We start from the raw sequence: 24,538 nt of genomic DNA, 5'->3' as shown, positions 1-24,538 counted from the left end.
GCGCTTGGGGGAGGGGTTTGTGCTGCCGGTGATGTGGTTGGAGCTGAAACTGGCCATGGCTCGGATCCCGCGGGGCCCGACCGCTGCTGGAACAAACTTGCCTCTGCTTGCCTCTGCTTGCCTCTCAGTTTGCCCGTGTGGTTGCTTCCTCTCCCAAACTCCAGTGCTGTCTGTCACTCTCAGACAATTCGGACCTATGCAACTATCATGCGGCAGTCGCCCTTGCATATGCAAAGGCAACTAACTCTACGTTCAGAACCATCAATAACAAATACTCTAAGCGGAAGGATGATCGATCCCTCACATATTCTATTCGTCTATGCATTGTGCTCGTGGTCGCATCGCAGCTAGGTCCAAGACCTATCATGTCTATGGTTGGCCCTTTGGTGCATCTAGGGCCGGCTTATCCATCTATCTGACCACACAGTCCATCATCGAAACCAATCCGGTCCCATGCCAGGAAGTCTTTGATTGCCAGGCAAACTTAATCAGCGATGAAGTAACCCCGCAGGCGAAACCGCCAGGGTTAGGACTGTAGCCGGGGCTTATCCAAGATATCCGGCAGTATAGGCGACTGAATCGATCGAATGCCAAAAACAATTGGCAAAACTCTAGATCACTTCTTGATTCCAATGACAGCCAAGTTTCTTGGGCTCTCCTTGTATTCGAACACGGGCTCAACCCAGCACTCCTTCACTGACTCGTGCTCGCGCAGGAATTGCCATCTGTCAACGACAATGATGGCCTCGACCAGAGCGGCACTGAAAGCCATCAAGCTCCAGACCACGCTCAGGTTCTTCTTCGCGTACCAGTATTCCTTCACATAGCGATCGAAGTCTTCCTCGGACAGATCTGCCATCCCGGCTTTGACTTTGTCGCCGAAATTTGGGTCGCGACCCAATTTGGTCACTGCAGCATGAGCGTAGGCCGAGAAGGAAACGAAAGCGGACTTTCGCAGAGACCCTACGATCAAAGGGTTCCCTGCATCTTCGGGATCGCTTGACTCATCGTAGAGGTTGTCCGGGTTCTTGGGCTTCGGGACTATCTTGCGATCCACGAGCATACGCTGGAGAAGACTTCGGTAAAAGTGGCGGGTGAAGAAGTCTTCACTGTCTTTCCTGCTCCAGTTATAGGGAGCCTGCAAGGACATCGAGCGGGCGGTGATGTTTAGTTTCATCCCAGTTCCACTCTCGTGCTCGTAATCCTCAAAGCGCTTCGACATTGGGAAGCCATGGGGGTCGTAGGCAACAGCATCCTTCGTCAAGCGGGGATGCATAGACCGGAGGATGGGAAGCTTGTAGGTCGCAGGGCCAAGCCTCTCGGTGACGAGATTGTAGCAACAGCCAATCATGGCAATGGCTTTGACTGAAGGGTTCAAAGTCAAAGACCGAACTCCGTGATGGAGAAGGTTGCCGCAAGAATGCAGAGAGATGACCATGACGTTGGCGTCCTTTGGTTTGCCATTGGCGTTGCTGTCGGTGTTCACACCGGAATCGCCTGAAGTTTGGGTCTCAGCCTCCGCAGGCGCAGCCTCGATAACGTCTTTGATGATGGGCTCGAGATAACCGTCCTTGATCTCATGCTCAATGTAGTCCATTCTCCCTCTCGGTTTCTCCGGATCCACTTCCTCCTCTGCAGCAGCTTTGGGGACATTGCGATACGGCGCGAAGCCAATCTCGCCTGGCGCAAGGCTAATGTCACGAAAGACGTTTATCATGGCCACATCCTCTCCGTCTCCGCCCGCCACAGTCGTGAGTCCCTCTGTAGCACTGTTCTTTCCATCTGCGGTCTCTCCAGCGTCTGTATTTGTCGCTGCGGGTGCCTCTGGTTCCGCGCAGGTCTTGCAGTTTGCCAGCTTCTTGTTGTACATGTTGACTCTTTTCTTTTCCTGCAATTTGGCATGGATATCCATGCCTTTCGCCCCGCTGATGAATTGATGTTTCCGTTCGATAGCGACAATATGTCTGTTGTAAGGAGGACACGCAAGTGTACGCCCCAGGTAGCTTTGGCCCGATCCGAAATCGACGACGTGTGTGATCGGATCGCCTCGTTGTTCGTCCACCGTGGCACACAAGGAATCAACATATTTGGAAAAATGCGCCACCTCATGGTACTTTTTCACGTTCATTCCCACCGCGATCTTTTTGGGTATGGTCGGTGTTCCGGGCTGTTGAGGGGTGAAGTCTCTTCCCAAACTCAGTCGACGGATCTGATGGATGTACTCCAGTAGGTCCAGCGGGGGCAGAGGAGCCCCTCTCCACTGTGCACTTGCATCTGGCTCTCCACCATGCGCGATGGCCTCCCGACGTTGGTCTAACAGAGGTCGGATGTCATCTCGCAGGAGAAGGTCCAAGATATCCTGGATGTCATGCTGGTCGAAAAAGGCCCTCCAGTGTTCTGGTAGCAGGGAGGTATACAGGTCCGGCTCGCGGGTCAGGAAATCAAGGATATGCACACCGCCGCAAAGGTGCCTAAAGATGGCGGAAGAGTTCGCGAAGGAAAGGAGGGCCTCGACGTAGGCATCCGGATCCGTCCACTCTTCGGAGAGTGGGAGGGGTTGCGACGGAATCATACGTCAGTTGCGATTGCAGCGAAGTCAGGCTAGACTGGGGTCGATATGCGGGATGACATCCGATTAGGACCGGGAGACCGTGAGGACGTTGGCGGGAGAACCCAATCGTAGGGACGAGTAATGCGGGGGAGAGAGAGGAAACAAGGATGGCAGTCGTGGGGGGTGACACTGACTGCGACGATGATGGTTTAATCGTTTATCGACCCAGAAATTTTTCGGAGAGGCGATCGATAGTAGAGCGCGGATTGGGTTTAGTCCCGGTCGGCTCCACTGATAAACCCCAAGCAAATAAGCAACTTGTGGAGGAGCAGAAAGACCCTCGCCCACTCGCCCCCTCTGGCCGGAACTCGACTCATCAACCACCTCCTCTTCCCCCTCGTCGGACGTTCACTGTTCCTCTCCCATCCAGTCGCCAGTCTCGATCCATTGGTCCCATAAATCTCACGGTGACACGTTCTTAGCGTGCTCATATTGACTTCCGTCTTCATTCTTCCCCCCGGTCAGCCCCTGACGACTATCCCAAGGCGCTATTGAAACTATAAGGGATAGTGGTCCAGGACAGCCGCTGATCTCATGCTTAACCATACATAGACCCTCCATGTGTCTCCTGCGACACCCAGCAGGCACTAGTTCGTCCGGTTCCAGGTGCTACGTGTGACTGGAGACCCGTTTGGGAGCCCAGCATTGTCAAGGCAAACAGCAGTCGGGCCTGCACTGGCAACCCATCCATTCCTCCCCTCTTCCCCCCCCCTTCTCCCTCCAATCCGTAGACTCTCGATTGCCTGATATCCTGAAACCCTGAAACGTGGTCAGTGCCTGCCATCCTCCTCGAGGCGCCTCAACCCGGAAATGGTACCACGTATTATATAAGGGCCCCAGGGTGACCAGTCAGCTTACTGTCGTTCGGCTGTTGCATTCTGCATCCTGCGTACTCAGCCCTCCGGTATGCACCACTGCAGCCAAGCGCCCAACTGATAATCTGCCAACGCGTCACACCGTCTACGTTGGATATCAGCCAAACGGCAACATCTCCCCTTACTGCCAAGAAAAAGAAACAGCGAATACCTCTGGCCGGTTATTAAAGAGGGCGATGTCACGCCTGGCCGTCTAGACACAGTGCCACTCGAGAGGTACATCTGCGCCGAACCACGGTAAGTCGGGATGATCTTCCGGAACAAGTCGATAAGCAGCCAAGCTGCTCCGCAAATGCGCAAGAGATGTCCTATGCTGATCCGCCTCGTCAAACAGATGTTGACCTCATCTCCTAGGCGGGAAGTCCTCCCCTTCGGCTTCGTCGCCGATGTTCTCTTTCAGATCATCATCAATGGGGAGATGAATACGGTCCTGACGCTCTGCCGTTTGAACCGGGCTACATATGAGACGATTCGGATGCTCGAGCCGCACATCTGCGGGTGGTTCATGCGCTTCCATGGGATCGACGCATTCGACCCCATCCTTACCCTAAACCCATGGACGGGCGAGCAAAACACACTGACGGTACACTCCCTCGTGAAGTTCTTCCAGCGCCACAACATCGCCAATGATTTATCGCGACATATTGTACCCTCCGTATGGGGTCCGTTTTGCGACGACGGGAGTCCGGAGATGAACTTTGATGCGGAGTTGCGCCTCGCCCAGCGCTTGGAACGAGGGTTGCTCGTTCTTTTTCACATGGCGGATATCGCCCGCGACACTGAAAGACTCAAACACCGCAGGAAACCTTTGGCTCCTGTTGTCAGCGGGCGTCTCTTCGTGCTCGGAAAGATGCTGGATGAGTACGATGAGCTTCCCCAGCACAGGAAGCAGTTGATGTCTTTCGAAGATTACACCAACCACGTTTATACGGTTTTAAAATGGGGGCATGTGGAGGCTGATATAGGAAGGAGGCGGCTGGAATTTCGAGGATGGCTTGATGAGCAGACAGAGATTGACTTTCACGCCTCCCTGCGAATGTTGCGAGAGCTGATGGAGCGTATGCTTCTCCGGCACGGACCCAAAGACTGGCACCGGGACGCCAAGAACGAGTACAGCGTCATATCATGGTTCCTTCTAAAACAACCACCACGGTCACTGGCAAAGCTGTTCTTGAGTCCTCAGAACGAATGCTGCGACATTGAAGTGAAAGCTACTGATTGCGGTGTTAGGAAATGCCGCTTCTCAGATCCGCTCGACAACTACTGGAAAGCGTGGAAGAACGTCCCTGACCTAAACTGCCAGGACTGCGACTGCAAGCGACGAGTCAGAAGTTGGAGTGTAAAGCCTGCACTGATTGATGCCCGAGGGAGAGAGTTTAATCGTGCTGCAGAGCGATACCTGAGAGAGATGTGGAGTCAGCGACACGTCGGTCTCCATCGTGCTTTTACCATGGGCGTTTTTACCACTGTCATTGGATGAGCTGGGATCATTCTTTGTCATTTCACTGGATGCATTTAGAGGAGAACAGGAATGTCATCATAGTACGACTACCCAAGTAGCCAAGTAACAATTCTACTTTCTAGATCCTCGATCCAGCCCGACGCCGCCTTGCTCACCGCCTGGAACCACACGGGCATCCGTAATCATCACCGGATCCTCTCGACACAACCCAATCAACATCACTATCGCCAGCATTGACCAGCACATCATCAAGCGTTCTTCTGCCCATTCTAATTATCTCATGACATTCCCCTAGTATATACCCAATCACGCCACAAAGATGGACCACGCAGACCCCTTCCTCCAAGTCCAAGCGTAAGCCCCCCTATTGACCCAATCTACAACAACAACAACAAGCAGCCAGCCAGCTGACGTAGCTCCAATCCAACAGCGATGTCCTCTCAACCCTCCAATCCACGCGCCCTCTCTTCTCCTCCTATCTCCGCATCCGATCCCTCGCCAAATCACCCAGCAACCCAGAACTCCAACAAGCGCGATCCGAGCTCGAAACAACACTCACTGACTTAACCGCGGACCTAGACGATCTAGTCGAGAGCGTGCGTGCAATCGAGCAAGATCCATATCGGTTTGGACTGGAATTAGAAGAGGTCCAGCGTCGCCGAAGTCTCGTCAATGATGTCGGGGCCGAGATCGAGAAGATGAGGGAGGAGTTGCAGAGGGCTGTTACGGCTTCGGGGGGCGCTGGTGGTGGTGGTGGCCTACCAAACCCGGCGGACTTTGATAATGTTTTATCGCCGTCGGCGGAGAATCGGGGGGATGATTACTATGCTGCAATGGAGCAGCAGCGACAGATGGAGTTGATGCATGAGCAGGATGAACAGTTGGATGGGGTGTTTCGGACCGTGGGGAACTTGCGACAGCAGGCTGATGATATGGGGAGGGAGTTGGAGGAGCAGGGGGTCATGATAGATGAAGTGGATACGTTGGCCGACCGTGTGGGTGGCAAGTTGCAGAATGGCATGTCGAAGCTCAAGTATATTATTCGGAAGAATGAGGGTAAGTGTTTACGTTGCAATTTGATTGCATTGATGGGTTATTCTGGAACTTGGCTGATTATCAATTAGATACAATGTCGTCCTTTTGCATTGCCGTCCTCATATTCGTTTTGGTCCTCCTCCTGATCCTGCTCATTGTTCTTTAAGACATGAAAACATATGGATACAACTGCGTTATTCAAGACATGGCGACATTTTTAGACCTTGGTCTTCTTACGAGGACGGGCATCCTCTTCTTCCTCATCCTCCTCGTCGGCCGAGAGATCGAGTTCGCTTTCGTCGAAGTCGAGGTCCTCGATCGATTGGTCCGTGACTGGAGGGTCAGCTGTGATCAGACTACAAGACGGGATTGCGCTCACCATAGTACTTCAAGGCATTGGGCCAGAGGTCCTCGGCGATCGCAACGGCGAGCTCATCGCCAGCAGGAAAAACTTCAACTTCTTCGAAATCGTCCTCAATATCATCATCCTCATCGTCATCCTCGTCCTCACCCTCGACAGGCTCGCCCTTGAGAAGCTTCTCGAACCTCTCGTTGTCCTCCTTGGTCGCGTTCTGAGAATGTTCGGCAGTGACGTCGCTACCACGGTAGCCGAAGAAAGCGAAGAAGCTCATGCCACCGGGGCCTTCCTCGGGCATCTCGTCCTCATCGATATCCTGCTCCTCGGCGGCCTCGATCTCGTCGCGAATCTTAACGACCTTGGCAAACTCGGGCAGCTTCTTACGGTCTCCACCCTTCTTCTCCGCCTCAGCGAGGTCGCAGGCAGCATCAAGCAGACCCTTGGTGGGATCCTGGTCCTTCTTCCAGTTGATGCGAACGGGCTCCGAAACCAGACCATCCCAGGTGCGCTTGTGGCCATTGGAAGTGGTGAGGACCTGCTTGCGCCAGTGGAAGTCCTTAACAAGCTTCTCGTTCTCGAAGTAGGGGTTCTCATCGCCGGTGCGGAACTCGAAGGTCAAACGGAAGCTGCGGGGCTCGCCCTGGCCCTTCTCATCGATATCGAAGCGCTCGACGGTCAGGTTCTTAAGAGTAGTCGCGAGGATAGTAGCATCGGTCATGGTGATGTGTTCCTCGACCTCGGCGGGGGCGTTAAGCATAACGCGAGTCCAGAAGGTATCGCGAACATCAGGCTCAGCGATAACCTGGCTGCGCTTTTCGAAAAGGGGACGAAGAAGCAAAGTAGACTGGCGCACTATACAATCCCATAGTTAGATCAATCTATCCATCCCCATCTTCAACTAAGAGCAACCCCAACAACAACAAAAAAATTAAGAAAGATAGATAGAAAAACATACACTGCTCCACCTCCGCCCTAACAAACTCCTCCTCAACCAGAGCAATCTTCTTCGCCGTCTCCTTGCTCACCTCGGGCCGCTGAATGCGCTCCAACAGCGACGCGTTAGCTTCCTCAGCAGACATGATTTTTTTTATTCCCCCCTCGCGGTATTATCAGGATATAAAATTAAAGATAATTGGGTGATTTCAAACACCCTCCTGGTTAAAGTGGGGGAAAAAAAATCGAGGTGAGATGAAGGTGAAGAAGTTACGAGGGAAAAAAAAAAAAATTCAGATGTTTCAGAGAAAAGTTTACTTTGATCGGGGGGGGGGGGCGCGCGCATGTGCTCCGAAGCTATGTATGTAGTAAGCAAGCAGTAACTAGTAAGTTGGATCATTCAGCTATGCTATGCTGGTTCTGGTAGGTTGGTTTGGTTGCGTTGCACGGGGGAATAATGAAAGCTGATTAAGGTGCTAGGTGGGCGGCGGGCGCGCCCGGACGGAAAGGGAAGGGAAGGGAAGAGCTTTAGGTGAAGGGGGATGACTAAGAGGGGAAGGGAAAAGGGAAGAAGGAATTGGAAAGTGGTAGGTAACTCCCCTCCCTCCTTTGGTCTTTAGTTCGGAACACTATGTGAGTGTTGTTATGTGGTATATGGTATATGGTAAAGAGGGAATGTGTGGATTGGATTGGGGGGATAATTGGTATGGTAGGTAGTGGTGTGGTGATGGGGTGGTGATGGTTAAAGGAGGGGGGGCCATAGGTAAGTAGTAACTATACTCCGTGAAGGTAATGCGATGTGTAACGAGGCAGGTTGGTAATATGAAGGATGAAAAAGTTGAGTTGAATTTGCTGAGGAAACTTATGAAAATGATAGATTTCAGGTGGTGTCTAGATTGTATGATGTATTTGCTGAACAGGAAACAAGCGAGCGCATCTTATGATTCCAAATGTGCACATACTATTAGTAGATGTTTAACTACGAAATATACTGAGTATAGAGCAGAGCAAAGAATGATATACAATGTCTCGTCTACTCTACACTTATGCTCAGCCGACCTGTCAGTCAGAGCAACATCCAGATCCACTGGCACGGAGTAATCCCAGCTCACTTACCAGCCAATATGACCTGCACTAACCCACGCCACGACAAGGATCGGGCCAGGAAGACGGAGGGGTTCGTTGCTTTTTCCGGGACCCAGTTGGCACGGCGGATCTGCTTATCAGTGGCGAACGAGGGGCGGATTAGCTTTGTCGGGGCATAGCTTAATCGACGGATCCGGAGAGATATGAATAGTTCTATTCCGTAGTTATCTATCAATCGTGGCGTGTAGATTGTAGAGAGTGGCGGTCCATCAGTATGCAAGGAGTTAGTCCAGTCCGTGTAGATAAGGCAGGTCATGTCAGTAGTGGTGGACTGAGAAGGAGATTAGTCCATTCCAATATTAGCTTTGCTATCTTCCCAAGTCACCGGGTCTTGAGTATCAATCAAGCAAGCAATCAATCAATCAATCAATCAATCAAACAGCCGCCGGTGCGATCATCACACCCGAGGGGAATAATCGGCAACACACGAATGCAAATCAGTCGAAATGGAGAGATAAAAGGAAAGAAAAAAGAGAAGAGGAAAAAAGAAGAAAGAAAAAGAAAAGTAAAAGCAATAACAATATTCAAAACTTTTGGCGGATTGGCCTCCAATCCGACATGTCCATCATCATGCCTGCATATTTCGTGACGTGCGTTTCAGCCAGCAACCCATTAATATAAAACTTTTTGCCGCAGTGAGACGAGATGAGATGAGATGGGTTCATCATGACAAACACTCCTTCTTTCGTCTTCGTCTTTCCCATTATGGTATAATTTTTTCCGTCTCCCAAAGATAAGACCCAGGCCAGTTCGCCAGTAATGCATGAACGAATTTAGAAAAAGAAACAGGACAGACTGCGTCAGTCTGCATGAGGGACAGGGCGGCCGGCCGACTTCGGTCTGCGCTCAGACAATGTAACCTTCCTATCGAGCCAATCGCGCCATCGCTCAGGCGACCTTGCGGCTGCCCCCGTGGTTCACCGACAGTGGTGCAACCCAGCAACTCCGATCGCTCCATCACAGCATCCAGTCCAGCCCGTTGGCCTCCTCTTCCACCGGGAAGACCTCGCGCGCATATTCCTCCATGTCTCGCCAGCCCTGCCACAAGTGCCGGGCCTCGTCTGTGACACGAAGCGATATGACTCCTCCGGGACCCTGCATCATTCCCGCGCCCGCGCCCTTGCCATTGGCCGGTCCAAGGCCCTTCGGTGACCCGGCCGCAGGGCGGGAGAATTCGGGCTGCGGAAAGTAAGGCGCATCACACTGCCCAAACACCACCTCCAGTGCCTCCAATTGTTCTCGGTAGCCGGGCGGGATATTGACTTTCACTTCGACTTTGGGGACGCGCAGGTAGCGGCATGGGCGACCGAGTGCGCGCGAAAACGCCGCACAAACTTGGTTGGGGGAGAGAGTTTCGAACGTGAGAGCGATCCTGCAGTCGTCAGCTCTCAGCTACATGTCACCACACCATTGGAGACTGGGAAACTTACCGGTGACCGTTCCACTTCTTAGGACCATCCTTGAAGATTTGCAACAGTGCTGGTCCCACGTCGTGCTCGGCATCCAGCCAGGGTAACGGAATATCCGGGTCAAATGGAGCGTGCCACTCAAAGCTTCCGTCCTGCATCAGCTCCATTTGGAAGAGAGGGTATGGTAGACTCGTAAAGTTGTTGTTGTAGATCCCCGCGTAGACAAAAGTCGAGGGCAGGCCGAGCTGGCGAACGTAATTCTCCACGGTGAATTTGGGCGCCCATAGGGGCACCGGAGGCCAGGGTCCATGCACAGAGTGGTCGGGCATACTGCTGTAGATGTAGTGCTGAATGGTTCCGGCTCGTTTGGCGGCATCAGCCAAGGCGCGTCCGATCGCGACTTCGTCCCCGGACTGTGAAGTGGTGTTGATGAAGGCAAGGTTGGCTCCTTGGAAAAGGGAGTCCATCAGCGCCGTGTTGCCCAGTAGAGGGCCCTGGAACAGAGTGACATTGGGCAGGTCTTGCAATTCCTCCGCAATGAGGCCTTTCAGGGAATGGATCTGAGCGCGCACATTGTGGCCCACTGCTGAAGCAACGCGGATCAGGGACGCAGCCTGGCGACCCGTGGCGTTCACCACGGCAATGGTCTTTCTTTGTTGTGTCATGAGTTGTAGCGGGAGGATGAGGGGAATTTGGCACGAGAGGAAATCTCCGCAGTGGGAGTTTAAGACAAGGGAGGAGAAGAAAAAAAAAAGGTTAAAAAGGTCGACAAAAAAGTATGCGGGGTAAAAAACAGGAGAAAGGAGGTAGAGGACGACCAGCGGTCGAACACAAAGTAAGTTGGGCAGACCAATGGAGCCCACGGTGGTCCGATTAGATCTGGAGTTGGGTCAGGTGGTAGTATTCCTCGTGGTGAGGCTGGACCGTCCCAACAACTAAGTTCGTGGTGGTGGTAAAGCCGCAGGGGTGCTCGGATGTTGCAATCGTCAAAGAACTTCTTATTGTTGTTCGTCGTAGGGGAACTGGCAGTAGTACTTGGACGATTGGGACAGTGGGGTAAACGGAGCAGTTGGCCGAGGCGCTCACGAGGGACGGAGGTTATATAGCTCAGTGGAATATGATTCCCGGGGAAAGATGATTCGATAATGCCGCAATCGAAGAAATCGATGGTGCAAGAGAATTGATAAGAAAGGTGAAGGTGAAGGTGAAGGTGATGCTGCTGCTGTGTCGGGCAGAAGATTTGTAGAGCAAGTGGGAACTACTACGAAGGTACCACCACCCGAAAACGAGGGACGATGTTGGAGATGGCGGCGGATGATGAGATGATATTGACTGCTCCAACTTCAAACAACACAGCACAGCCGCCTGCTCGCCAAAATCCCGGTTTTTGTTAGTTAATGAGAAGCAGCGCCTCCTGCGTCGTAGGCACGGATATCCCTCGTCAAGAGGATAATATGAATAATAAGAATCACCGGATGCTCCAACGAGGCCGACAAGTGGACACCTCCAGGCCGGTCTGCCGCCAGCCCGCGAAATGACCTCACGCTCCTGGGAAATTTCAAAAGACAGAAAAAAAATAATACTACTAAAATCAAAACGGATAATAGTAAGAAAAAAAAAATAGGAAAAAAAAAGAGGGAATTTAATTAATTTGGTGCAGAATCGAGAAAATAAAAAATAGTGCTAAAAAATTGAGGGATAAAAAAAAAGAGAAAAAAAAGCGCCGTGGAGCAGACCTAGTGCTTGGTTCCGAGATTCGCGCCCACAGTGACCCTAATCAGCCCTGTTGGTCAGGGGAGAGGTAATGCACAAGCTTATCAGATGGAGGAAGAACAGTGAGTACAATAGAGGAGAGAAAGGAACTCAGTGACTACTATTACTACGCAGCAGGCAGGATTTAAAAAGAGACAGTTGGTCTGTTATCAGAAATAGAAACCCCCCCGGACAAGTCGGTGTGCTCGGGGCCTGGAAGCGATGTAGGTAGTATAAGTAACTGCGGTCTGTGTCCTGCGGCAATGGGGACCTGAGGAGCCAACGACGACCACCGACTGGTCTGGATTGGGATCGTCTGGGGTTCGTGTCTAAATCCCAGGTGGCACCCATGAGTGAATTATTGACTCCTCCCACAAACCCCGTCGCGGACAAAATCCTGGCTAGAATAACAACCCGGTCCCATGATGTGATGAAATCGGTTCCGATGTACTTTCCGATGTGGTTTATATCGAGTAATGCGAAACAGTCATAGAATGAGAGTGAACGGTGTCAGACGGGTTGCAAACTCTGGATCGCTGGCGCCATTCCAAGGTACTCAACCACCGTTCCTGGGGGGTCCTCTTCTTTGAGTGAGATTCCCTCCATCTTGCATGCGTGCTGTCCTCATCCAAAGCCGGGGATGACAGCCCTGCTCGGCAGATGAGGCAACCAGATCAGGAGCCCTGGCATGAAGCGGGACCTTGGGAGGATGTCGCCAGAACCGCCCACGATCTCCCCGTTGGGGGTAGCCATTGACCTTCTTTCCTTTACGTAACTCGGGATGCAATCAGGAGTAGCTGGAAGGGAGCTGAAAGGGCAGTAGTCCACAGTAGTGGTAGTGATGATGCTGATGATGATGGATGAATGATGGCATCAGGAGGGTGTCTCTCCTGTCGTCGTACCAATGGTCCATCTGGGGATAGTGCCTATTGTAGGGCGTGATCTCAACCCGTGAACCATTCTCTAATTCTGGGGGATACATGCAGCCTCGAGCATCAACAGGCACAGCTAAGATCTGGCGGGCACGCGGTGATTCTGCTGGACTGGCGAGAGTAACCAAAGAAAACTTCTATCAAAGACCGTCCGATCCCGGCAAGTCCCAGCCAATGAGGGGTGCGGGCGGGGGAGCAACCACCGCCCACTGATCGACCTCGGGGGCAGCCACCGACTTTGTCAAGAATGAGTTGTTTACGAAGTATCTACACAGTAAGTACATCGGCTCGGTCGACTTTCATGGAGGTCTCTGCATCCAAAGTACATACCTAGTACCTATCCACTTACACTCCGCTCGGCGGACTCCGATGCTGTCTCTCCACTGCTTACCGTAGTCCAGCTAGAAATTACTAGAGCATCAGCTCAGAATGAAAATCCCCGTGATGGCCAACTGACAAAGCCGGGCCAGCCCACGTTGCTCTCCAGACCCATCGGCCAAATCCTTCCAGTCAGCCAATCCGTGCGCCGCAGCTTCTCACGCGTCTGCCAAGACCAGAGAGCGGTTGTGCCTTCTGGGGCCTTTTTGGCAGGAAGTGGTCCCTGTACTTGCTACTAGGTAGCAGTAGTATCGTTAGACTTTAGAGTGAATTTTCCAGCTCATTCCCACAAGGTCGAGATAGATACTGGCTGCTCCTTCAAACTCCATGATTATGCAAGGAGAGGAAACGTTCACCGAGTACTCCGTCAAGATCGGGAGAAACAGTACCTAAGAAACAAAGATTAGATGAGAGCATGAGCTTGCTGGATTAGCTCATCGGGGGTCGGCCAGCCACCGCCTTGGGTCAGCTGCGAGCAGGTCAGCTGTTCAGGTTGATATTTTCTCCTGATTAGGAAGGTCCTCGGAGTCATCTCCTGCTCGGCAGCTCCTCCGAACTAAGAGGCCGACTACTTGGTACTAGTGAGACGTAGGTACCTAGGCGGTAGAGGTATCGACTGAGGTAGTGGCAGGCTGAGAGCATGGCGCAATTCGAAGCGGGGTTGGCCGTCCATCCTCCATTTCCCCCTCCATCCTTCCATCCGACATGCATGACCGACCTGCATGGCCAAGGATCCTGCTGCACGGTCAGGCATCTCCGCGGAAGTTCTTGCCTGCCTGGATGATTCCTACCCATCTACTCCGTACTATTTGCATTCTACGTAGGTGGTAGTTGCTCGTCATAACATGCCCTTCGTTCTCTCTGTATACTGCGCGGTACCTGAAGGGAATATGCTCGGACTACTGGGATCTTAGAACAACGCTTTCGCCTCAAAGGGTGACTCTAACAATCGAAACTCTATCCTTAATTGATCGCCATCATCATGGTGCCGATCCCGCCATTACTCGTTGTGCCATGCGTCCTATAGAATCGTTCGAATCCTCCAATTCCTCCATCTCGCGCTCGCTCACCTCCCGCGGCCCAATCCCGGCCAACCCCCAGACGCCTGGACGGCGCCGGGCCAGCAGCTGCGCCGCCGTGCGTTCGTCGGAGTGCAAATGCGCTCCAGACTTGCGTAGCAGCAGCACGTGCTCTGATAGCCCGGCATTGGCCGCCAGGAACAACGGCGTGCGGCCATTGCGGTTCCGCAAGTGGACAGAACCACCTTGGAGAAGCAGGTATCGGAGGATGTCAATCGACTGGGATGTCGCCGCAAGGTGCTGTGGATGATCGGGTCAGCTCTTTCGTACGAGGAATGTTTGAAGACAAAAACAGGGGTCTTACGATAGGTGTGTTGCCTGAGTAATCGGCGTCATTCAACAGCCAATGGTGTTCTCTGGCTACGATCTCCTGCACGCGCTCAAGATCGCCCTGCGCGATGGCGTATCCCAGCACAGTGAGGGACTGGACGCGCTCCGGGAGCGCCCCGTCCGGGTGGCGGAAGACCGGTTGCGACACTTCCGTCAATTCCCCGCGAAGAGAGACAGCCATCTGCTTAGCCACCCAGTCGGGGGTAGAGTCGGGAAGGGCAAGGAGATACGCCAGCTTGGTCAGCGCAGCTTCGGTAGTCAGGTCGAGTCCTGCGACAACCCCGGCTCGCGAGAGGCTCATGCCCGGAGCATAGACCGGACTGACGCTTCCCGTCAGACCTGTTGGTGTCAGATCGGACCCTGGATTAGGAAATATTGCAAATATTGTACTCACATTGCGTGACGTTCACGATCACAATTCCTCGCTTGATAGCGGCCGCCAGCACATTGGTCATGGCATTGTCTTGACCACTGGGTGCGTTGCCGGCGCCGAACGTCTCCAAAACTAGACCACGAAGCCCTTCCAGCTTCAGCACAGCATCAACCATCTCTGGCTTGATACCAGGGAATATACGGAGACACGCGACGTGGGTCGTGTCCAGGTTAGTTTGAATTCGGAAATGTTCGAGGCTCCTGGGCCGATTGACTAGCTCCCAGTTGACGTTGGTGCGCATGGAGGTTGTCACGGCCAGCGGAGGACAGTTCGGAGAGTCAAAGGCAGCGAAATCACTGGCCGCGACCTTGATCGACCGATTGCCACGGAACAGTCTGTTGTTGAAATAGAGACACACCTCGGGAATCATAAAGTGGCCAGCCACAACCAGTGATCCGAGGAGGTTATCCGTGGCATCGTTCTGCAACTCAAGCATGGGGGCTTGTGCTCCTGTGAGAATCACGGGCTTTCCGAGGTTTTGCAGCATGAAGCTGAGAGCCGAGCATGTGTATGCTAGACTGTCCGTGCCGTGGAGGACAACGAATCCATCGAAAAGCGTGTAGTTCCGCTCGACAGTCCGAGCGATCTCGGCCCAACCCTTCGCGTCGATAGAACTGCTGTCGAGGAGCTCTTCAAATTCGAAGACGGTGTATCGCACCCGGCGCCCATATGCTGTCTGTGGGGTGCGAAGGGATGAATGACCTTTGACCTCTCCGGCTGCGTTGATAACCACGTTCATCATACTCGTGAGCGAACCATCATTGAACGTAGGCACCCGGGCCAGACATTGCTCCTGGAAACCTCTGGCTGGTACAAATCCCGACGGCGATGGTCGCATACAGATAGTACCACCAGTCATGATAATGAGGATTCTGGACTCCTGGACGGAGTCCTCAGCCTGTTGCTCAGCCAACTCGGGCAAGGTGCCATTCACATTGAGGGCCGCCATGATGCAGAGAAGCGAAGATCTCTAATTCTTTGGTGTAGACAACGCTCTCCGCAAGCCGGGAACTGTGCACTGAGAAATAGGAGAAGTCAAATCGAGCCACAAGTGAAGGCAAGAATGCGGGGCCTCAGATCCCAGGCTTCTCTCCCTTGCTGAAACAGCTACCAGTCGTAGCTACGAGGCCAGCTATCCAGCAAACGGCCTCCAAGAAAACAATTTTGGGGTCGTGGAGTTCGTGGTTCAAAATTAGCCTCTCTCCCCGCGATAGAGCGAGCAATTAAGTAAGCATTCAAATCACGACGGGATTGGTGACGTCTCAAGAGTCAGGAGAGTCAGGCACAAAGATCAGCCCAGCACAATCGCTGGAAGCACAAAAAGAAAACGGTGGACGTCCCATGATCCTTGCCCCTCATATGGACTGGACTAGACCCAACAGCCTTTCTTGTCTGGGAGTTGGAGACAAGCCAACGCGACTCCGATTCACGGCCGTCGGATTACGTACAGAGCCAGCCTCGATGGTGCCAAGACACCGCCCCGGTGCAGGCTTTTTTTTGTCGGCCGCACACACAATCGGGCCCGGTGGATTCCTCCGTCAACCTTAACCACCACCGCCTCCACTTGGATGTTGGAGTAGGTCGTCTGTACTCTGTACACAGTACCTTGGGGATGGTCTGGGTTGGGGGGAACGTTAGAGTTCATAGTTGGTTGCTTGTGGTGCTTGATTATCAGCGGGTCATTTTCTGCTTGGAGGCGGCACATTAAATCAGCTACCTCCTACTATCTACAAAGTATGGGGTTCGATTAAGTGGTGTATAAATCCCCGCAATCAGCAAGGAAGCATGTTTCTGAAAGTCAACAAATTCTCCGATAAAAATGTCGAACAGAAGCCATTCGGTCAATGTGAAATAGAAAAACCATGACTAAAATAATTACTATACTCTATCATGACCACCAAATAAAGATACACGTGTTAACCATCCAGAACCCAAACCCAAACGCCTCTCTATACCCAAGCAACCAAGCAACCATCTAATCACTATCCAAAACCACCACCTCAGCCTCAACCTCACCCACACTCTCCACCCTCAAAACATCCCCCGCATTCACCCCCGTGATAAACGCCCCATCGCCCTCCCCCAGCACCATCTCCTCCCGCGAATCCAACCGGATCTTCGCCTTCCCGTTCTTCGTCATCGGCAAATGCACATACACATTGCGCTTCTTCTTGCGACTGACCACGTCCTCCCCGGCACCCACCGTCCACTGGAACGTCTGCTCGGGTTCAATAATGCCCGCTCCCATTAAGAAGTCCGCGTGAATGGGAATCGTATCGGGGATCTTTGGGACGGCGGCTTCCTCGTCGGCGGGGGATGCGTCAGGGCCGGCAGCGAGCGGGGAGAGAATGGGAACGAAAGCTTGACGTTTGGCGGCTTCGGGGAAAGTCCGGGTGTGGTATTGGGGCTTGAGGCTGGATTTCCAGGGTAGGGCCCAGATTTGGAGGAAGTGGACGGGTTTGTTGGATTCGTTTTGCTCGGAGTGCGCGATTCCTGGGAGGTGGGGGGTTAGTTTTTGTTGTTTTTTTTTTTTTTTTGGTTGTTGGGGGGAAGGGATGGGATGGGTTGGGATACATACCGGTTCCGCCGGTGGTGAATTGGACGTCGCCGCGATTCATACGGTAGAATTGTTTTCCTTGTTCGCCTTCCGCGCCCTTCTTGATCATGCTATCGCGGTGCGTGAGCTCTCCGCTGAGGATGTAGCTGAAGATCTCGGCATCGCGGTGTGGGTGGGTTGGGAATCCGTTGCGGGCAGCTACGCGGTCTTCGTTGAGGACGCGCAGACTGCCGAAGTTGTTGAAGCGGTGGTCGTAGTAATTGGCGAAGCTGAAGGTGTGGAAGCTTTTGAGCCAGCCGCCGTGTTCGGCGTAGCCACGCTCGCTGGAGCGGCGGGCGATGATGGACGCGTGAGCGAGGGGCTTGGACATGTCTGAATTGGTTGGGAAGATGATCGTTTTGATGAGGAGAATGATGAGAGGGAGTAGGAATAGAAGGATGTAGGATGGTGTTGGAATATGCATTTGAAGGGAGTCTTTCATCGTTTGTCTAGATCGAAGATCGACTTTATAGTCCCGAACGGAAATACGGGATAGGCTCGGGCGGCGGGGATCCGTAAGCATGGGGTAAGACTGACTAAGGAGTCCGTCCGTCGATGCGGGCCTTTTGGCGGTTGCAAATCATTGACTGAGCATGTGTAAGAATGCATGATTCGGTTATAGGGATCGTTGGGTATCCATGTTCTGAATATTCCACTTCAATATACAGTATTCGTGATTCAGATGCTGAACAAGCGCCATTGTCAATGATCGGTAAGATATTATAACGGCGGCTGTGATTGGCTGAAATGATACATCTCATGACGTCATAGCGATCTGGGGACAGAAAATAGAAGCTCCCAGAGCTGTCCATGGGATTTAGTCTTTTGTTCGAGGGGCGAAAATGCGATCGTGCCATCCTGATGAGCATCCGTTTCGTTCAGTTGATATACCAGTGACGATGATTATATCGACACCCTATTGAAATAGGATCATCCCCGGTATGGTGATCGCAGAGAAGACAGTGCCAAGAATGAGGACCCAAGTTCATGCAACATTCTGCTATACAGATCTCTCATGGATCTTCCCTAGGGAACACTTTCTCACACACCTTCCAGCTGCTACCGTCTTCTATCTGCCAGAAAGACACAGTGACTTCACCTGTGGTCTCATTGGGCAATTCGACACGCACATCGGAAATCCGGCACAAGTATGGCAATATTGACATCGAATCTTCCACCTGTGGCAGGCTGAGGATATCAAAATTACCCTCAAATGCAGAGTCCTCATAAATGTTGCGTTCTTCATATGCTATCACCTCCTCGGCGATCTTAGCGGTGCGAATGCCATTCCATCTGCCTTCACGGTGAGGGGCCAATCGAAGAAGTTTGATTGCGTGGCGTCGGATTCGAGGTATCCTGCACTTAAGGGCGGTATAGTATAACGGTTGGATGAAGCCAATGTCCATTGTAAATGCCATGCCCAGAGGACAACCGAGAGGCGTTCCGCTGTCAAAAGAATCGGGATAGACATCTTTGATGGCTTGGCAGATTCTGATTGCCTCGTGGATGATCGACAGAAACCTTTCGGTCTGTAGGTCGAATGCTGTTTCATCGGTCCATGGAATGCAGGTCGTGACCATGATCAGCGCCATGGTATGGTACATCACGAGTAATTTCTCTGCCAATATACCTTGGGACACATCGTGAGATTGAAACTCCTCAAGGGATAGCTTGTAGACGTCAAACCAGATCGTCAGTTCCTTTTCAATACGCCACTGAGATTCGAGAAGCTCCTCATAGCTCTGAGGCTCAACGTATATGTTTGTTTCTATCTGGCGACCCATCTCCACCAAGGATTGCGCTCTCGCAAGAAGGATATCCAGATATTGCCTGGCTTGCTCGATTGTTAGAAATTTGTAAGGTGAATGACGAGGTTGAATGTCGTAGTCCAGGTCCGAACATCCGGTTTCGTGACCAAGTAGAGCAGACTGTACTGCGAGTCTGCTAAAGACTTGAATGATATCATCTTCGACGGTTTGTGATAAAGCACTTATCAGGATTTTTCCACTTCTAGAGGTGCCAGACAGCCTCTGTGTCTCTTTCAACAGCTTTAACCCATGCCGCAGATGGGTCTGGCTTGCTCTATATTGCCCTCGCATCATTTCGAGGGTCACAAATAACATGCAAGTAATAAGGGCAACCGTCATACATTGATCCTGCCTGTGGCTGCGCCTGAATTCAACCCGGAGACAACTGATTGCTTGGTTGTAGTGCTGGAGAGTGAACTTTTCATACTCTCCTAAATGATCATCCGTTGTACATCCCTGGTCACCTTTTTGTGCCCCATATCGGTGTGTAGATGCCAATGCTAGAGCAGCATGCCGCACTGCTGGCTCTTGAGAAATTGCTTGGATGACTAGCCTGCTCCAGAAATCGGATGAAAAGACTCCTCCAACCTTGGGAATCGTGCGCTGGATGAACCAATCTACACATACTCGCTCAGAAGATCCGGCATGAGCAATTGGCACCGGCGCATTATAGCACGATAGCACATTCTGGTAGATCTTTGGTATGGTAGCACGATTGCCAGAAGAAGTATTTCCCCCACCCCAGATTCCATAGCCATCGCAAACTCGGCCGGTTGATAAGCATCGTCTACATGCTGGTCGACCCTCATCGCATTTGACCCGACGAATCCTTGTAGACCGTAAGCGCAAGATCGTTTAGTGTAAGAAGGCAACTGGCACTCACTTGCATGTCCGACAGCCTGTCTTGGCTTTAGGTCTGCTTGCACGACGCTTCTTCTGGTGGGGCTCCATTTCAGTGTTTGCTTTTCAATGCTCCGGGCTAAACTTGCTACCGGGGTCATCTATTTATAATTAACTGCTTCCGCCATAGATGATGTCTAGTGACGGTCATGCCCCTGAAACGAAGATGGAAGGCAATCGATGCATTGAGGATGGGATTGCTGACGGGCAGCTGCCTGAAGGCTGGCCAGGCCGCCCTTCTTGCCATTGGCCCGCTCGTAAACTAAACACCCTAATTGGCTGGTAGAGACCCACTTTCGTTGTACTCCAGCTGGATTGGAATCGGTTTCCTTTCAGTTGTCACTCCAATCGGATCCATTCAGTTCATCTTATCATTATACCATCCTACCAAATTCCAATCAGAAATTAGATGGGGGACGAAACAAAAGATTATCCAGGAAATTGATAAAGTTGGCTAGGTCCAACAGAGTCTGATTCATAGAACAATCGAAACAACCGCTGACTGAGCCAGTCGGCTATATGAAGGTCGCCAGGAGCATCATTGGTGATCGACATCCAGTCCAACTCATCAATGCATCTTTGAAGGGGTCTTACACAGTAGAGTCTAGGGCTTACTCCACCAATCATGTCTTTGTTCTATTTCCCACTATCTCGGTCTTTCCAAAGTGCCCGCAGCACCAATCTGAAGGCGTGCTCGGTGCTCATGCTGTTCATCCGATCATGGCGATGTGAGGCAGGTCGAATAGATGCGGTTTGCCTTGGATCTTGAATCCCCAAAATTCAATGCTTTCCGGACCTGATGTCGCATAGAGCTCGATCGGTCATAACATCTTACCTAGGAAATTCGGGACGTTGTCCGATGACAGGGAATAATGTGCTTACTAAGGAATAACGAGCCTCTGAGAATAATCGGTGAGCCTTAGTTTGTTGGCCATTGATACCCATATGTAAGTGTTCAAACTTCGAATTTTCTAGCAAGCCTTGATGTGTCCGAGTCTAATCATAAGGCTGCAGAGTGATGGGTGCAATCAACGGTGACATTCCATTTCATTTGATTAGCATAGGCTTGATGATTTGGAAATTTTCAGAATTGACATGTACGTCAGAACCGAGGCCTATGCCGCCATTTGTACATCGAAGCGGTGCTTCATCGAGCGGCGATGTCAGCCAATTCAACGCATGGAGACGGACTCATTGTGTATAAAGGAAATCGGAGCCGAGGTTTGCCGGGGACAGAGCTCACGTGTTGGGGCAGCTGCATGAATGGGCCAACATGTCGGGTGAATATCTCTTGCCGTCAATCAATCATTGGCTTCCGATAACTGACGGCGTAGCACACTTGACAGTAGGTTGATCCTGCCAGCCATTTGACTTTGCCGCTAAGCAACGTCTCTGGTTATGGTGGCTGACATAGCCACGGTTTTGCATTAGGGGGTCTGGAAAAAAAAAACCAACATTGAATCAGTTCATGGGCTTGAGTGCCTGCAGGCAAGGCAACAATATGGATGCCAGAGTGCTCCCTTCACCCAGTACTCAATTCCCAATAGTTTGCCTTATCCACGTCACCAGATAGCCTTGTGAATAATATTATTATGACCATGTTATATAGCACCGGGTGAATACGGTGGCTTCAATTAGCTCGCCATGGAGCAAGTTAACCCCGCTACAAACAAGCAGACGCAGGCTCCCACCAAGCGGTCTTATCTCATAACGCTCTCTCAAACTTGATACTGCATACACTCCCACCCTTCGTTTCCCCTTCCATTACAGCTCGGAGGGGAGGAAATTAGTCCCCTCTGCAACATGACCGGCTGGAATGCTCTCATCGCTGATAAGCTCAGGGACCGTGCTTCCAGAATCCCTCCTGACTGGATACTTCCGGAAGCCATTTTGACTCAGATCAATCAGGACGCCGACATAAGTGCCTTTGATATCTCAAGGAGCCATCGTCTGTTGACTAGGGAGGAGATCAGAATCACAGAGTCCTATGACGCCCAGGGCCTCCACCGTGATATTATTCAAGGCACGTTGACTTCCCTCCAAGTCTGTAAGGCTTTTTGCAAGAGAGCTGCGATTGCACAGCAGTTGGTATGTATGCTTATCTCGCGATCGGGGCAAACCTTTTGGCTGACACATTCAACCAGACCAACTGCGCGACTGAGATATTCTTCGCAGAAGCATTTGAGAGAGCGAAATTTCTCGATGATTATCTAGCCAAATACAATAGGCCTTACGGGCCCTTCCATGGCCTCCCTATCAGTGTAAAGGTTGGATCACCTGTCCTAGTCGCAAATTTTAATGACCTGGAGTGATGGGCATTGTTCTTGCTAACACCGTGGCCACCAATCTCTTGATACAATAGGACAGCTTCAATGTCAAAGGACAAGCGACTACAATCGGTTTTGTGTCTTTCCTGAAGGAGCCACTTGCTGCTGAGAATTCTCCTCTCGTTGATATCCTCCTTGCAAATGGCGCGATCTTGTACCTCAAGACAAATATTCCACAGACATTGTTGGTATGAAGCCAATATTTCGCTTGTCTCCTCAACCTTTCGCTGATATTCTTTATCTTCGTTCAAGACCATGGATAGTGTCAACAATGTTTTTGGACGAACGTTGAACCCCCATAAACTTAGCCTCAGCGCTGGTGGCAGTAGTGGGGGTGAAGGCGCTCTGGTGGCCTTTCGAGGCTCCATCTTAGGGGTAGGTACAGATGTTGGAGGTTCCATTCGCGCACCATCTCTCTGCAACGGCACATATGGCTTCAAACCAACTGCAGACCGAATGCCACACGGAAAGGTTGAATTGGGAGACAGACCAGGAACCCCTGGCCTCGTATCTGCAGTTGGGCCACTCGCAAACAGTGCATCGGACTTGACGTTCTTCTGTCGAACGATTCTCTCCTCAGAGCCATGGCGCCTTGATTCTACTGCTCTTGGAACTGGATGGCGGCATGTGCCTCCGAAGAAGAGACTGAGTATCGGATTTTATATGGGCGATGAGGATTTCCCACTATTTCCACCTGTGAAACGGGCACTCAAATCCGCACAGGCTGCACTCGAGACGGCTGGCCACACTGTGCGTTTAGTAACTAATGCCCCCTCATTCCACGATGGTCTAAAGCTGGCAGCACGATACTTCCTCTTTGACAACAAACAAACCCTCCTGCAGCATGTTCTGAAGGGCGAAGAGCAACCAATCAAAGCCTTGGAGTACACTTCTCCAGCTACTCTAGCTGGCATACAGGATCCCACATTCACGTTGGACGATGTCTGGAACGCCAATACTTCGTTGATCGCGTACCGGGAAAAGATGGCTGAAGTTTGGAGGGAGTATAAGTTGGATGTTCTTATCTGTCCTGGTCACTGGTCGACTGCAGGTCCACATGATACATATGGACCGCCGATATATACTGTCATCTGGAATTTGTTGAATGTGAGAGCCGAAAGCCAAGATACCTTGGGTCGCGTTTGTTTGCTGACATGGAACATTTAGTTTCCTACGAGTATCATTCCTTACCTCAAGGCTGATAAATCACTGGACTCAGAAACATGTGACGGTTGTAAGTATGCTCTTTGAGTTGATCACGGAACCAGCCACTAATTGTGTTCACAGATGATCCCGATGCAGTAGACGGTGCACCTACTGCTATTCAGGTTGTTGGATGGAGATTTCAAGATGAAGAAGTACTCATGGCTACTGAGGTCATTGACAAGGTTCTCCGTGATGATTTGAAGTTCAAACCCATGCTATAACATGATGATGTTCCTTCAGATTGTCTACATTTGGATTTTATGAGGGACGGTCATAGTAGTTGCATTGGAATATTAAATACAATACAGAAAGCAACCCCCTAATGATAGCAAAGTAAAAGCCTGCTGGAATTACCAAGCCGTCTTCCTTTGCCTCTCCTGACTAACCGAAAAGATTGCTCACCGCAAGGCTATCGGTTGACGTATAGGATTGACTCTGCTATAACCAGGCCCAGCCGATTACGTATCAGTATAGCAAACAAACGCATTTTTATCAGCTATCCGGCTCCGAGGACGCAAGGTCTGCTCATGAGTCACACAAATAAGAATTTTGAGAGTCAGAAAATGGTGCTATTGCAAGCCACATGGCAAGTTCGGGCTCCAGGTTTGTCATGGGCGGTTGGGCCTCCAGTAAATGGAGCGGCCTAGAATGTTCTGGGGAGACGACTGTCCCGGCCATAAACGGTCTAGCTACGTTTGTGGTGGTCACATGGAACGTCAGTTTTGCTTCTCCCCTTTTGTCTTTTCCACCTCCCTGGCCATTGTGGGATTGAGAGCTTGTTTCCTCGATATTCTTCAACTACATGCCATCGTGATGACTTCGGGTCATATTCCTCGTTGTTGCCAGTGTTTCGCATCGAGAAGTCAACTTCTCGTTTCTCATCATGCCCCGTTATTCGAGCCAACAAGTGGAAAGCCCAGACTTATTGAATTTTTTTCATTCGTCTATATTGACTCTATATCACCAGG

At 51.5% G+C, this 24,538-nt stretch overlaps 8 protein-coding genes across 8 annotated transcripts; 2 read left to right on the top strand and 6 right to left on the bottom strand.

Annotated features, from left to right (window-relative positions):
• Window positions 1-295: 295 nt before the first annotated feature.
• Window positions 296-2,795, bottom strand: BO94DRAFT_535662 (uncharacterized protein). The gene has a single exon (XM_025611843.1). The coding sequence runs from the start codon at window positions 2,570-2,572 to the stop codon at window positions 617-619; it is 1,956 nt and encodes a 651-aa protein (XP_025467087.1). The 5' UTR covers window positions 2,573-2,795; the 3' UTR covers window positions 296-616.
• Window positions 2,796-3,991: 1,196 nt separating this feature from the next.
• Window positions 3,992-6,149, top strand: BO94DRAFT_556958 (SNARE domain protein; the record flags this gene model as incomplete). The annotated part of the gene is made up of 4 exons (XM_025613904.1): window positions 3,992-4,810; window positions 4,832-4,896; window positions 5,379-6,004; window positions 6,073-6,149. 4 exons carry the CDS (start codon window positions 3,992-3,994, stop codon window positions 6,147-6,149), a joined length of 1,587 nt encoding a protein of 528 aa, XP_025467086.1.
• Window positions 6,150-6,152: 3 nt separating this feature from the next.
• On the bottom strand, window positions 6,153-7,603 carry BO94DRAFT_493248 (histone chaperone napB). The gene is made up of 3 exons (XM_025609195.1): window positions 7,297-7,603; window positions 6,363-7,193; window positions 6,153-6,316 (listed from the first exon to the last, which is right to left on the bottom strand). Exons 1-3 carry the CDS (start codon window positions 7,418-7,420, stop codon window positions 6,201-6,203), a joined length of 1,071 nt encoding a protein of 356 aa, XP_025467085.1. The 5' UTR covers window positions 7,421-7,603; the 3' UTR covers window positions 6,153-6,200.
• A 1,774-nt stretch (window positions 7,604-9,377) lies between these two features.
• On the bottom strand, window positions 9,378-10,494 carry BO94DRAFT_466839 (NmrA family NAD(P)-binding protein; the record flags this gene model as incomplete). The annotated part of the gene is made up of 2 exons (XM_025608183.1): window positions 9,378-9,792; window positions 9,851-10,494. The coding sequence occupies 2 exons, from the start codon at window positions 10,492-10,494 to the stop codon at window positions 9,378-9,380; spliced, it is 1,059 nt and encodes a 352-aa protein (XP_025467084.1).
• A 3,234-nt stretch (window positions 10,495-13,728) lies between these two features.
• On the bottom strand, window positions 13,729-16,067 carry BO94DRAFT_535656 (putative lysophospholipase). Its single transcript, XM_025611842.1, has 3 exons — window positions 14,695-16,067; window positions 14,275-14,639; window positions 13,729-14,210 (listed from the first exon to the last, which is right to left on the bottom strand). Exons 1-3 carry the CDS (start codon window positions 15,680-15,682, stop codon window positions 13,872-13,874), a joined length of 1,692 nt encoding a protein of 563 aa, XP_025467083.1. The 5' UTR covers window positions 15,683-16,067; the 3' UTR covers window positions 13,729-13,871.
• A 641-nt stretch (window positions 16,068-16,708) lies between these two features.
• Window positions 16,709-17,660, bottom strand: BO94DRAFT_467010 (pirin family protein; the record flags this gene model as incomplete). Its single annotated transcript, XM_025608192.1, has 2 exons — window positions 16,709-17,226; window positions 17,312-17,660. The coding sequence occupies 2 exons, from the start codon at window positions 17,658-17,660 to the stop codon at window positions 16,709-16,711; spliced, it is 867 nt and encodes a 288-aa protein (XP_025467082.1).
• Window positions 17,661-18,012: 352 nt separating this feature from the next.
• On the bottom strand, window positions 18,013-19,452 carry BO94DRAFT_535655 (uncharacterized protein). The gene has a single exon (XM_025611841.1). It carries the CDS (start codon window positions 19,429-19,431, stop codon window positions 18,343-18,345), a length of 1,089 nt encoding a protein of 362 aa, XP_025467081.1. The 5' UTR covers window positions 19,432-19,452; the 3' UTR covers window positions 18,013-18,342.
• A 2,056-nt stretch (window positions 19,453-21,508) lies between these two features.
• Window positions 21,509-23,892, top strand: BO94DRAFT_535652 (amidase). Its single transcript, XM_025611840.1, has 6 exons — window positions 21,509-22,125; window positions 22,182-22,304; window positions 22,400-22,552; window positions 22,617-23,471; window positions 23,532-23,598; window positions 23,652-23,892. The coding sequence occupies exons 1-6, from the start codon at window positions 21,841-21,843 to the stop codon at window positions 23,789-23,791; spliced, it is 1,623 nt and encodes a 540-aa protein (XP_025467080.1). The 5' UTR covers window positions 21,509-21,840; the 3' UTR covers window positions 23,792-23,892.
• The last annotated feature ends 646 nt before the right edge of the window (window positions 23,893-24,538 follow it).

The sequence above is a fragment of the Aspergillus sclerotioniger genome, assembly GCF_003184525.1.
Source record: "Aspergillus sclerotioniger CBS 115572 chromosome Unknown BO94scaffold_15, whole genome shotgun sequence".
Taxonomy (NCBI): Eukaryota; Fungi; Ascomycota; class Eurotiomycetes; order Eurotiales; family Aspergillaceae; genus Aspergillus; species Aspergillus sclerotioniger.
The sequence above is the reverse complement of the archived record's forward strand: the minus strand, read 5'-3'. Positions and strand labels throughout refer to the sequence as shown.

What these genes read in the sequence shown, in the direction of transcription:
- BO94DRAFT_535652 (XM_025611840.1), top strand. Translation starts at nt 21,841, where the DNA reads ATGACCGGCTGGAATGCTCTCATCGCTGATAAGCTCAGGGACCGTGCT. An exon ending in CTGCGATTGCACAGCAGTTG is followed by an intron (nt 22,126 to 22,181) that starts GTATGTATGCTT and finishes ACATTCAACCAG; the next exon opens with ACCAACTGCGCGACTGAGAT. An exon ending in TCATCTGGAATTTGTTGAAT is followed by an intron (nt 23,472 to 23,531) that starts GTGAGAGCCGAA and finishes TGGAACATTTAG; the next exon opens with TTTCCTACGAGTATCATTCC.
- BO94DRAFT_535656 (XM_025611842.1), bottom strand. Translation starts at nt 15,682, where the DNA reads ATGGCGGCCCTCAATGTGAATGGCACCTTGCCCGAGTTGGCTGAGCAA. An exon ending in GATCGTGAACGTCACGCAAT is followed by an intron (nt 14,640 to 14,694) that starts GTGAGTACAATA and finishes TGACACCAACAG; the next exon opens with GTCTGACGGGAAGCGTCAGT. An exon ending in ACTCAGGCAACACACCTATC is followed by an intron (nt 14,211 to 14,274) that starts GTAAGACCCCTG and finishes GATCATCCACAG; the next exon opens with CACCTTGCGGCGACATCCCA.
- BO94DRAFT_535655 (XM_025611841.1), bottom strand. Translation starts at nt 19,431, where the DNA reads ATGATGCGAGGGCAATATAGAGCAAGCCAGACCCATCTGCGGCATGGG.
- BO94DRAFT_493248 (XM_025609195.1), bottom strand. Translation starts at nt 7,420, where the DNA reads ATGTCTGCTGAGGAAGCTAACGCGTCGCTGTTGGAGCGCATTCAGCGG. An exon ending in TAGGGCGGAGGTGGAGCAGT is followed by an intron (nt 7,194 to 7,296) that starts GTATGTTTTTCT and finishes GGGATTGTATAG; the next exon opens with TGCGCCAGTCTACTTTGCTT. An exon ending in CAATGCCTTGAAGTACTATG is followed by an intron (nt 6,317 to 6,362) that starts GTGAGCGCAATC and finishes CTGACCCTCCAG; the next exon opens with TCACGGACCAATCGATCGAG.
- BO94DRAFT_535662 (XM_025611843.1), bottom strand. Translation starts at nt 2,572, where the DNA reads ATGATTCCGTCGCAACCCCTCCCACTCTCCGAAGAGTGGACGGATCCG.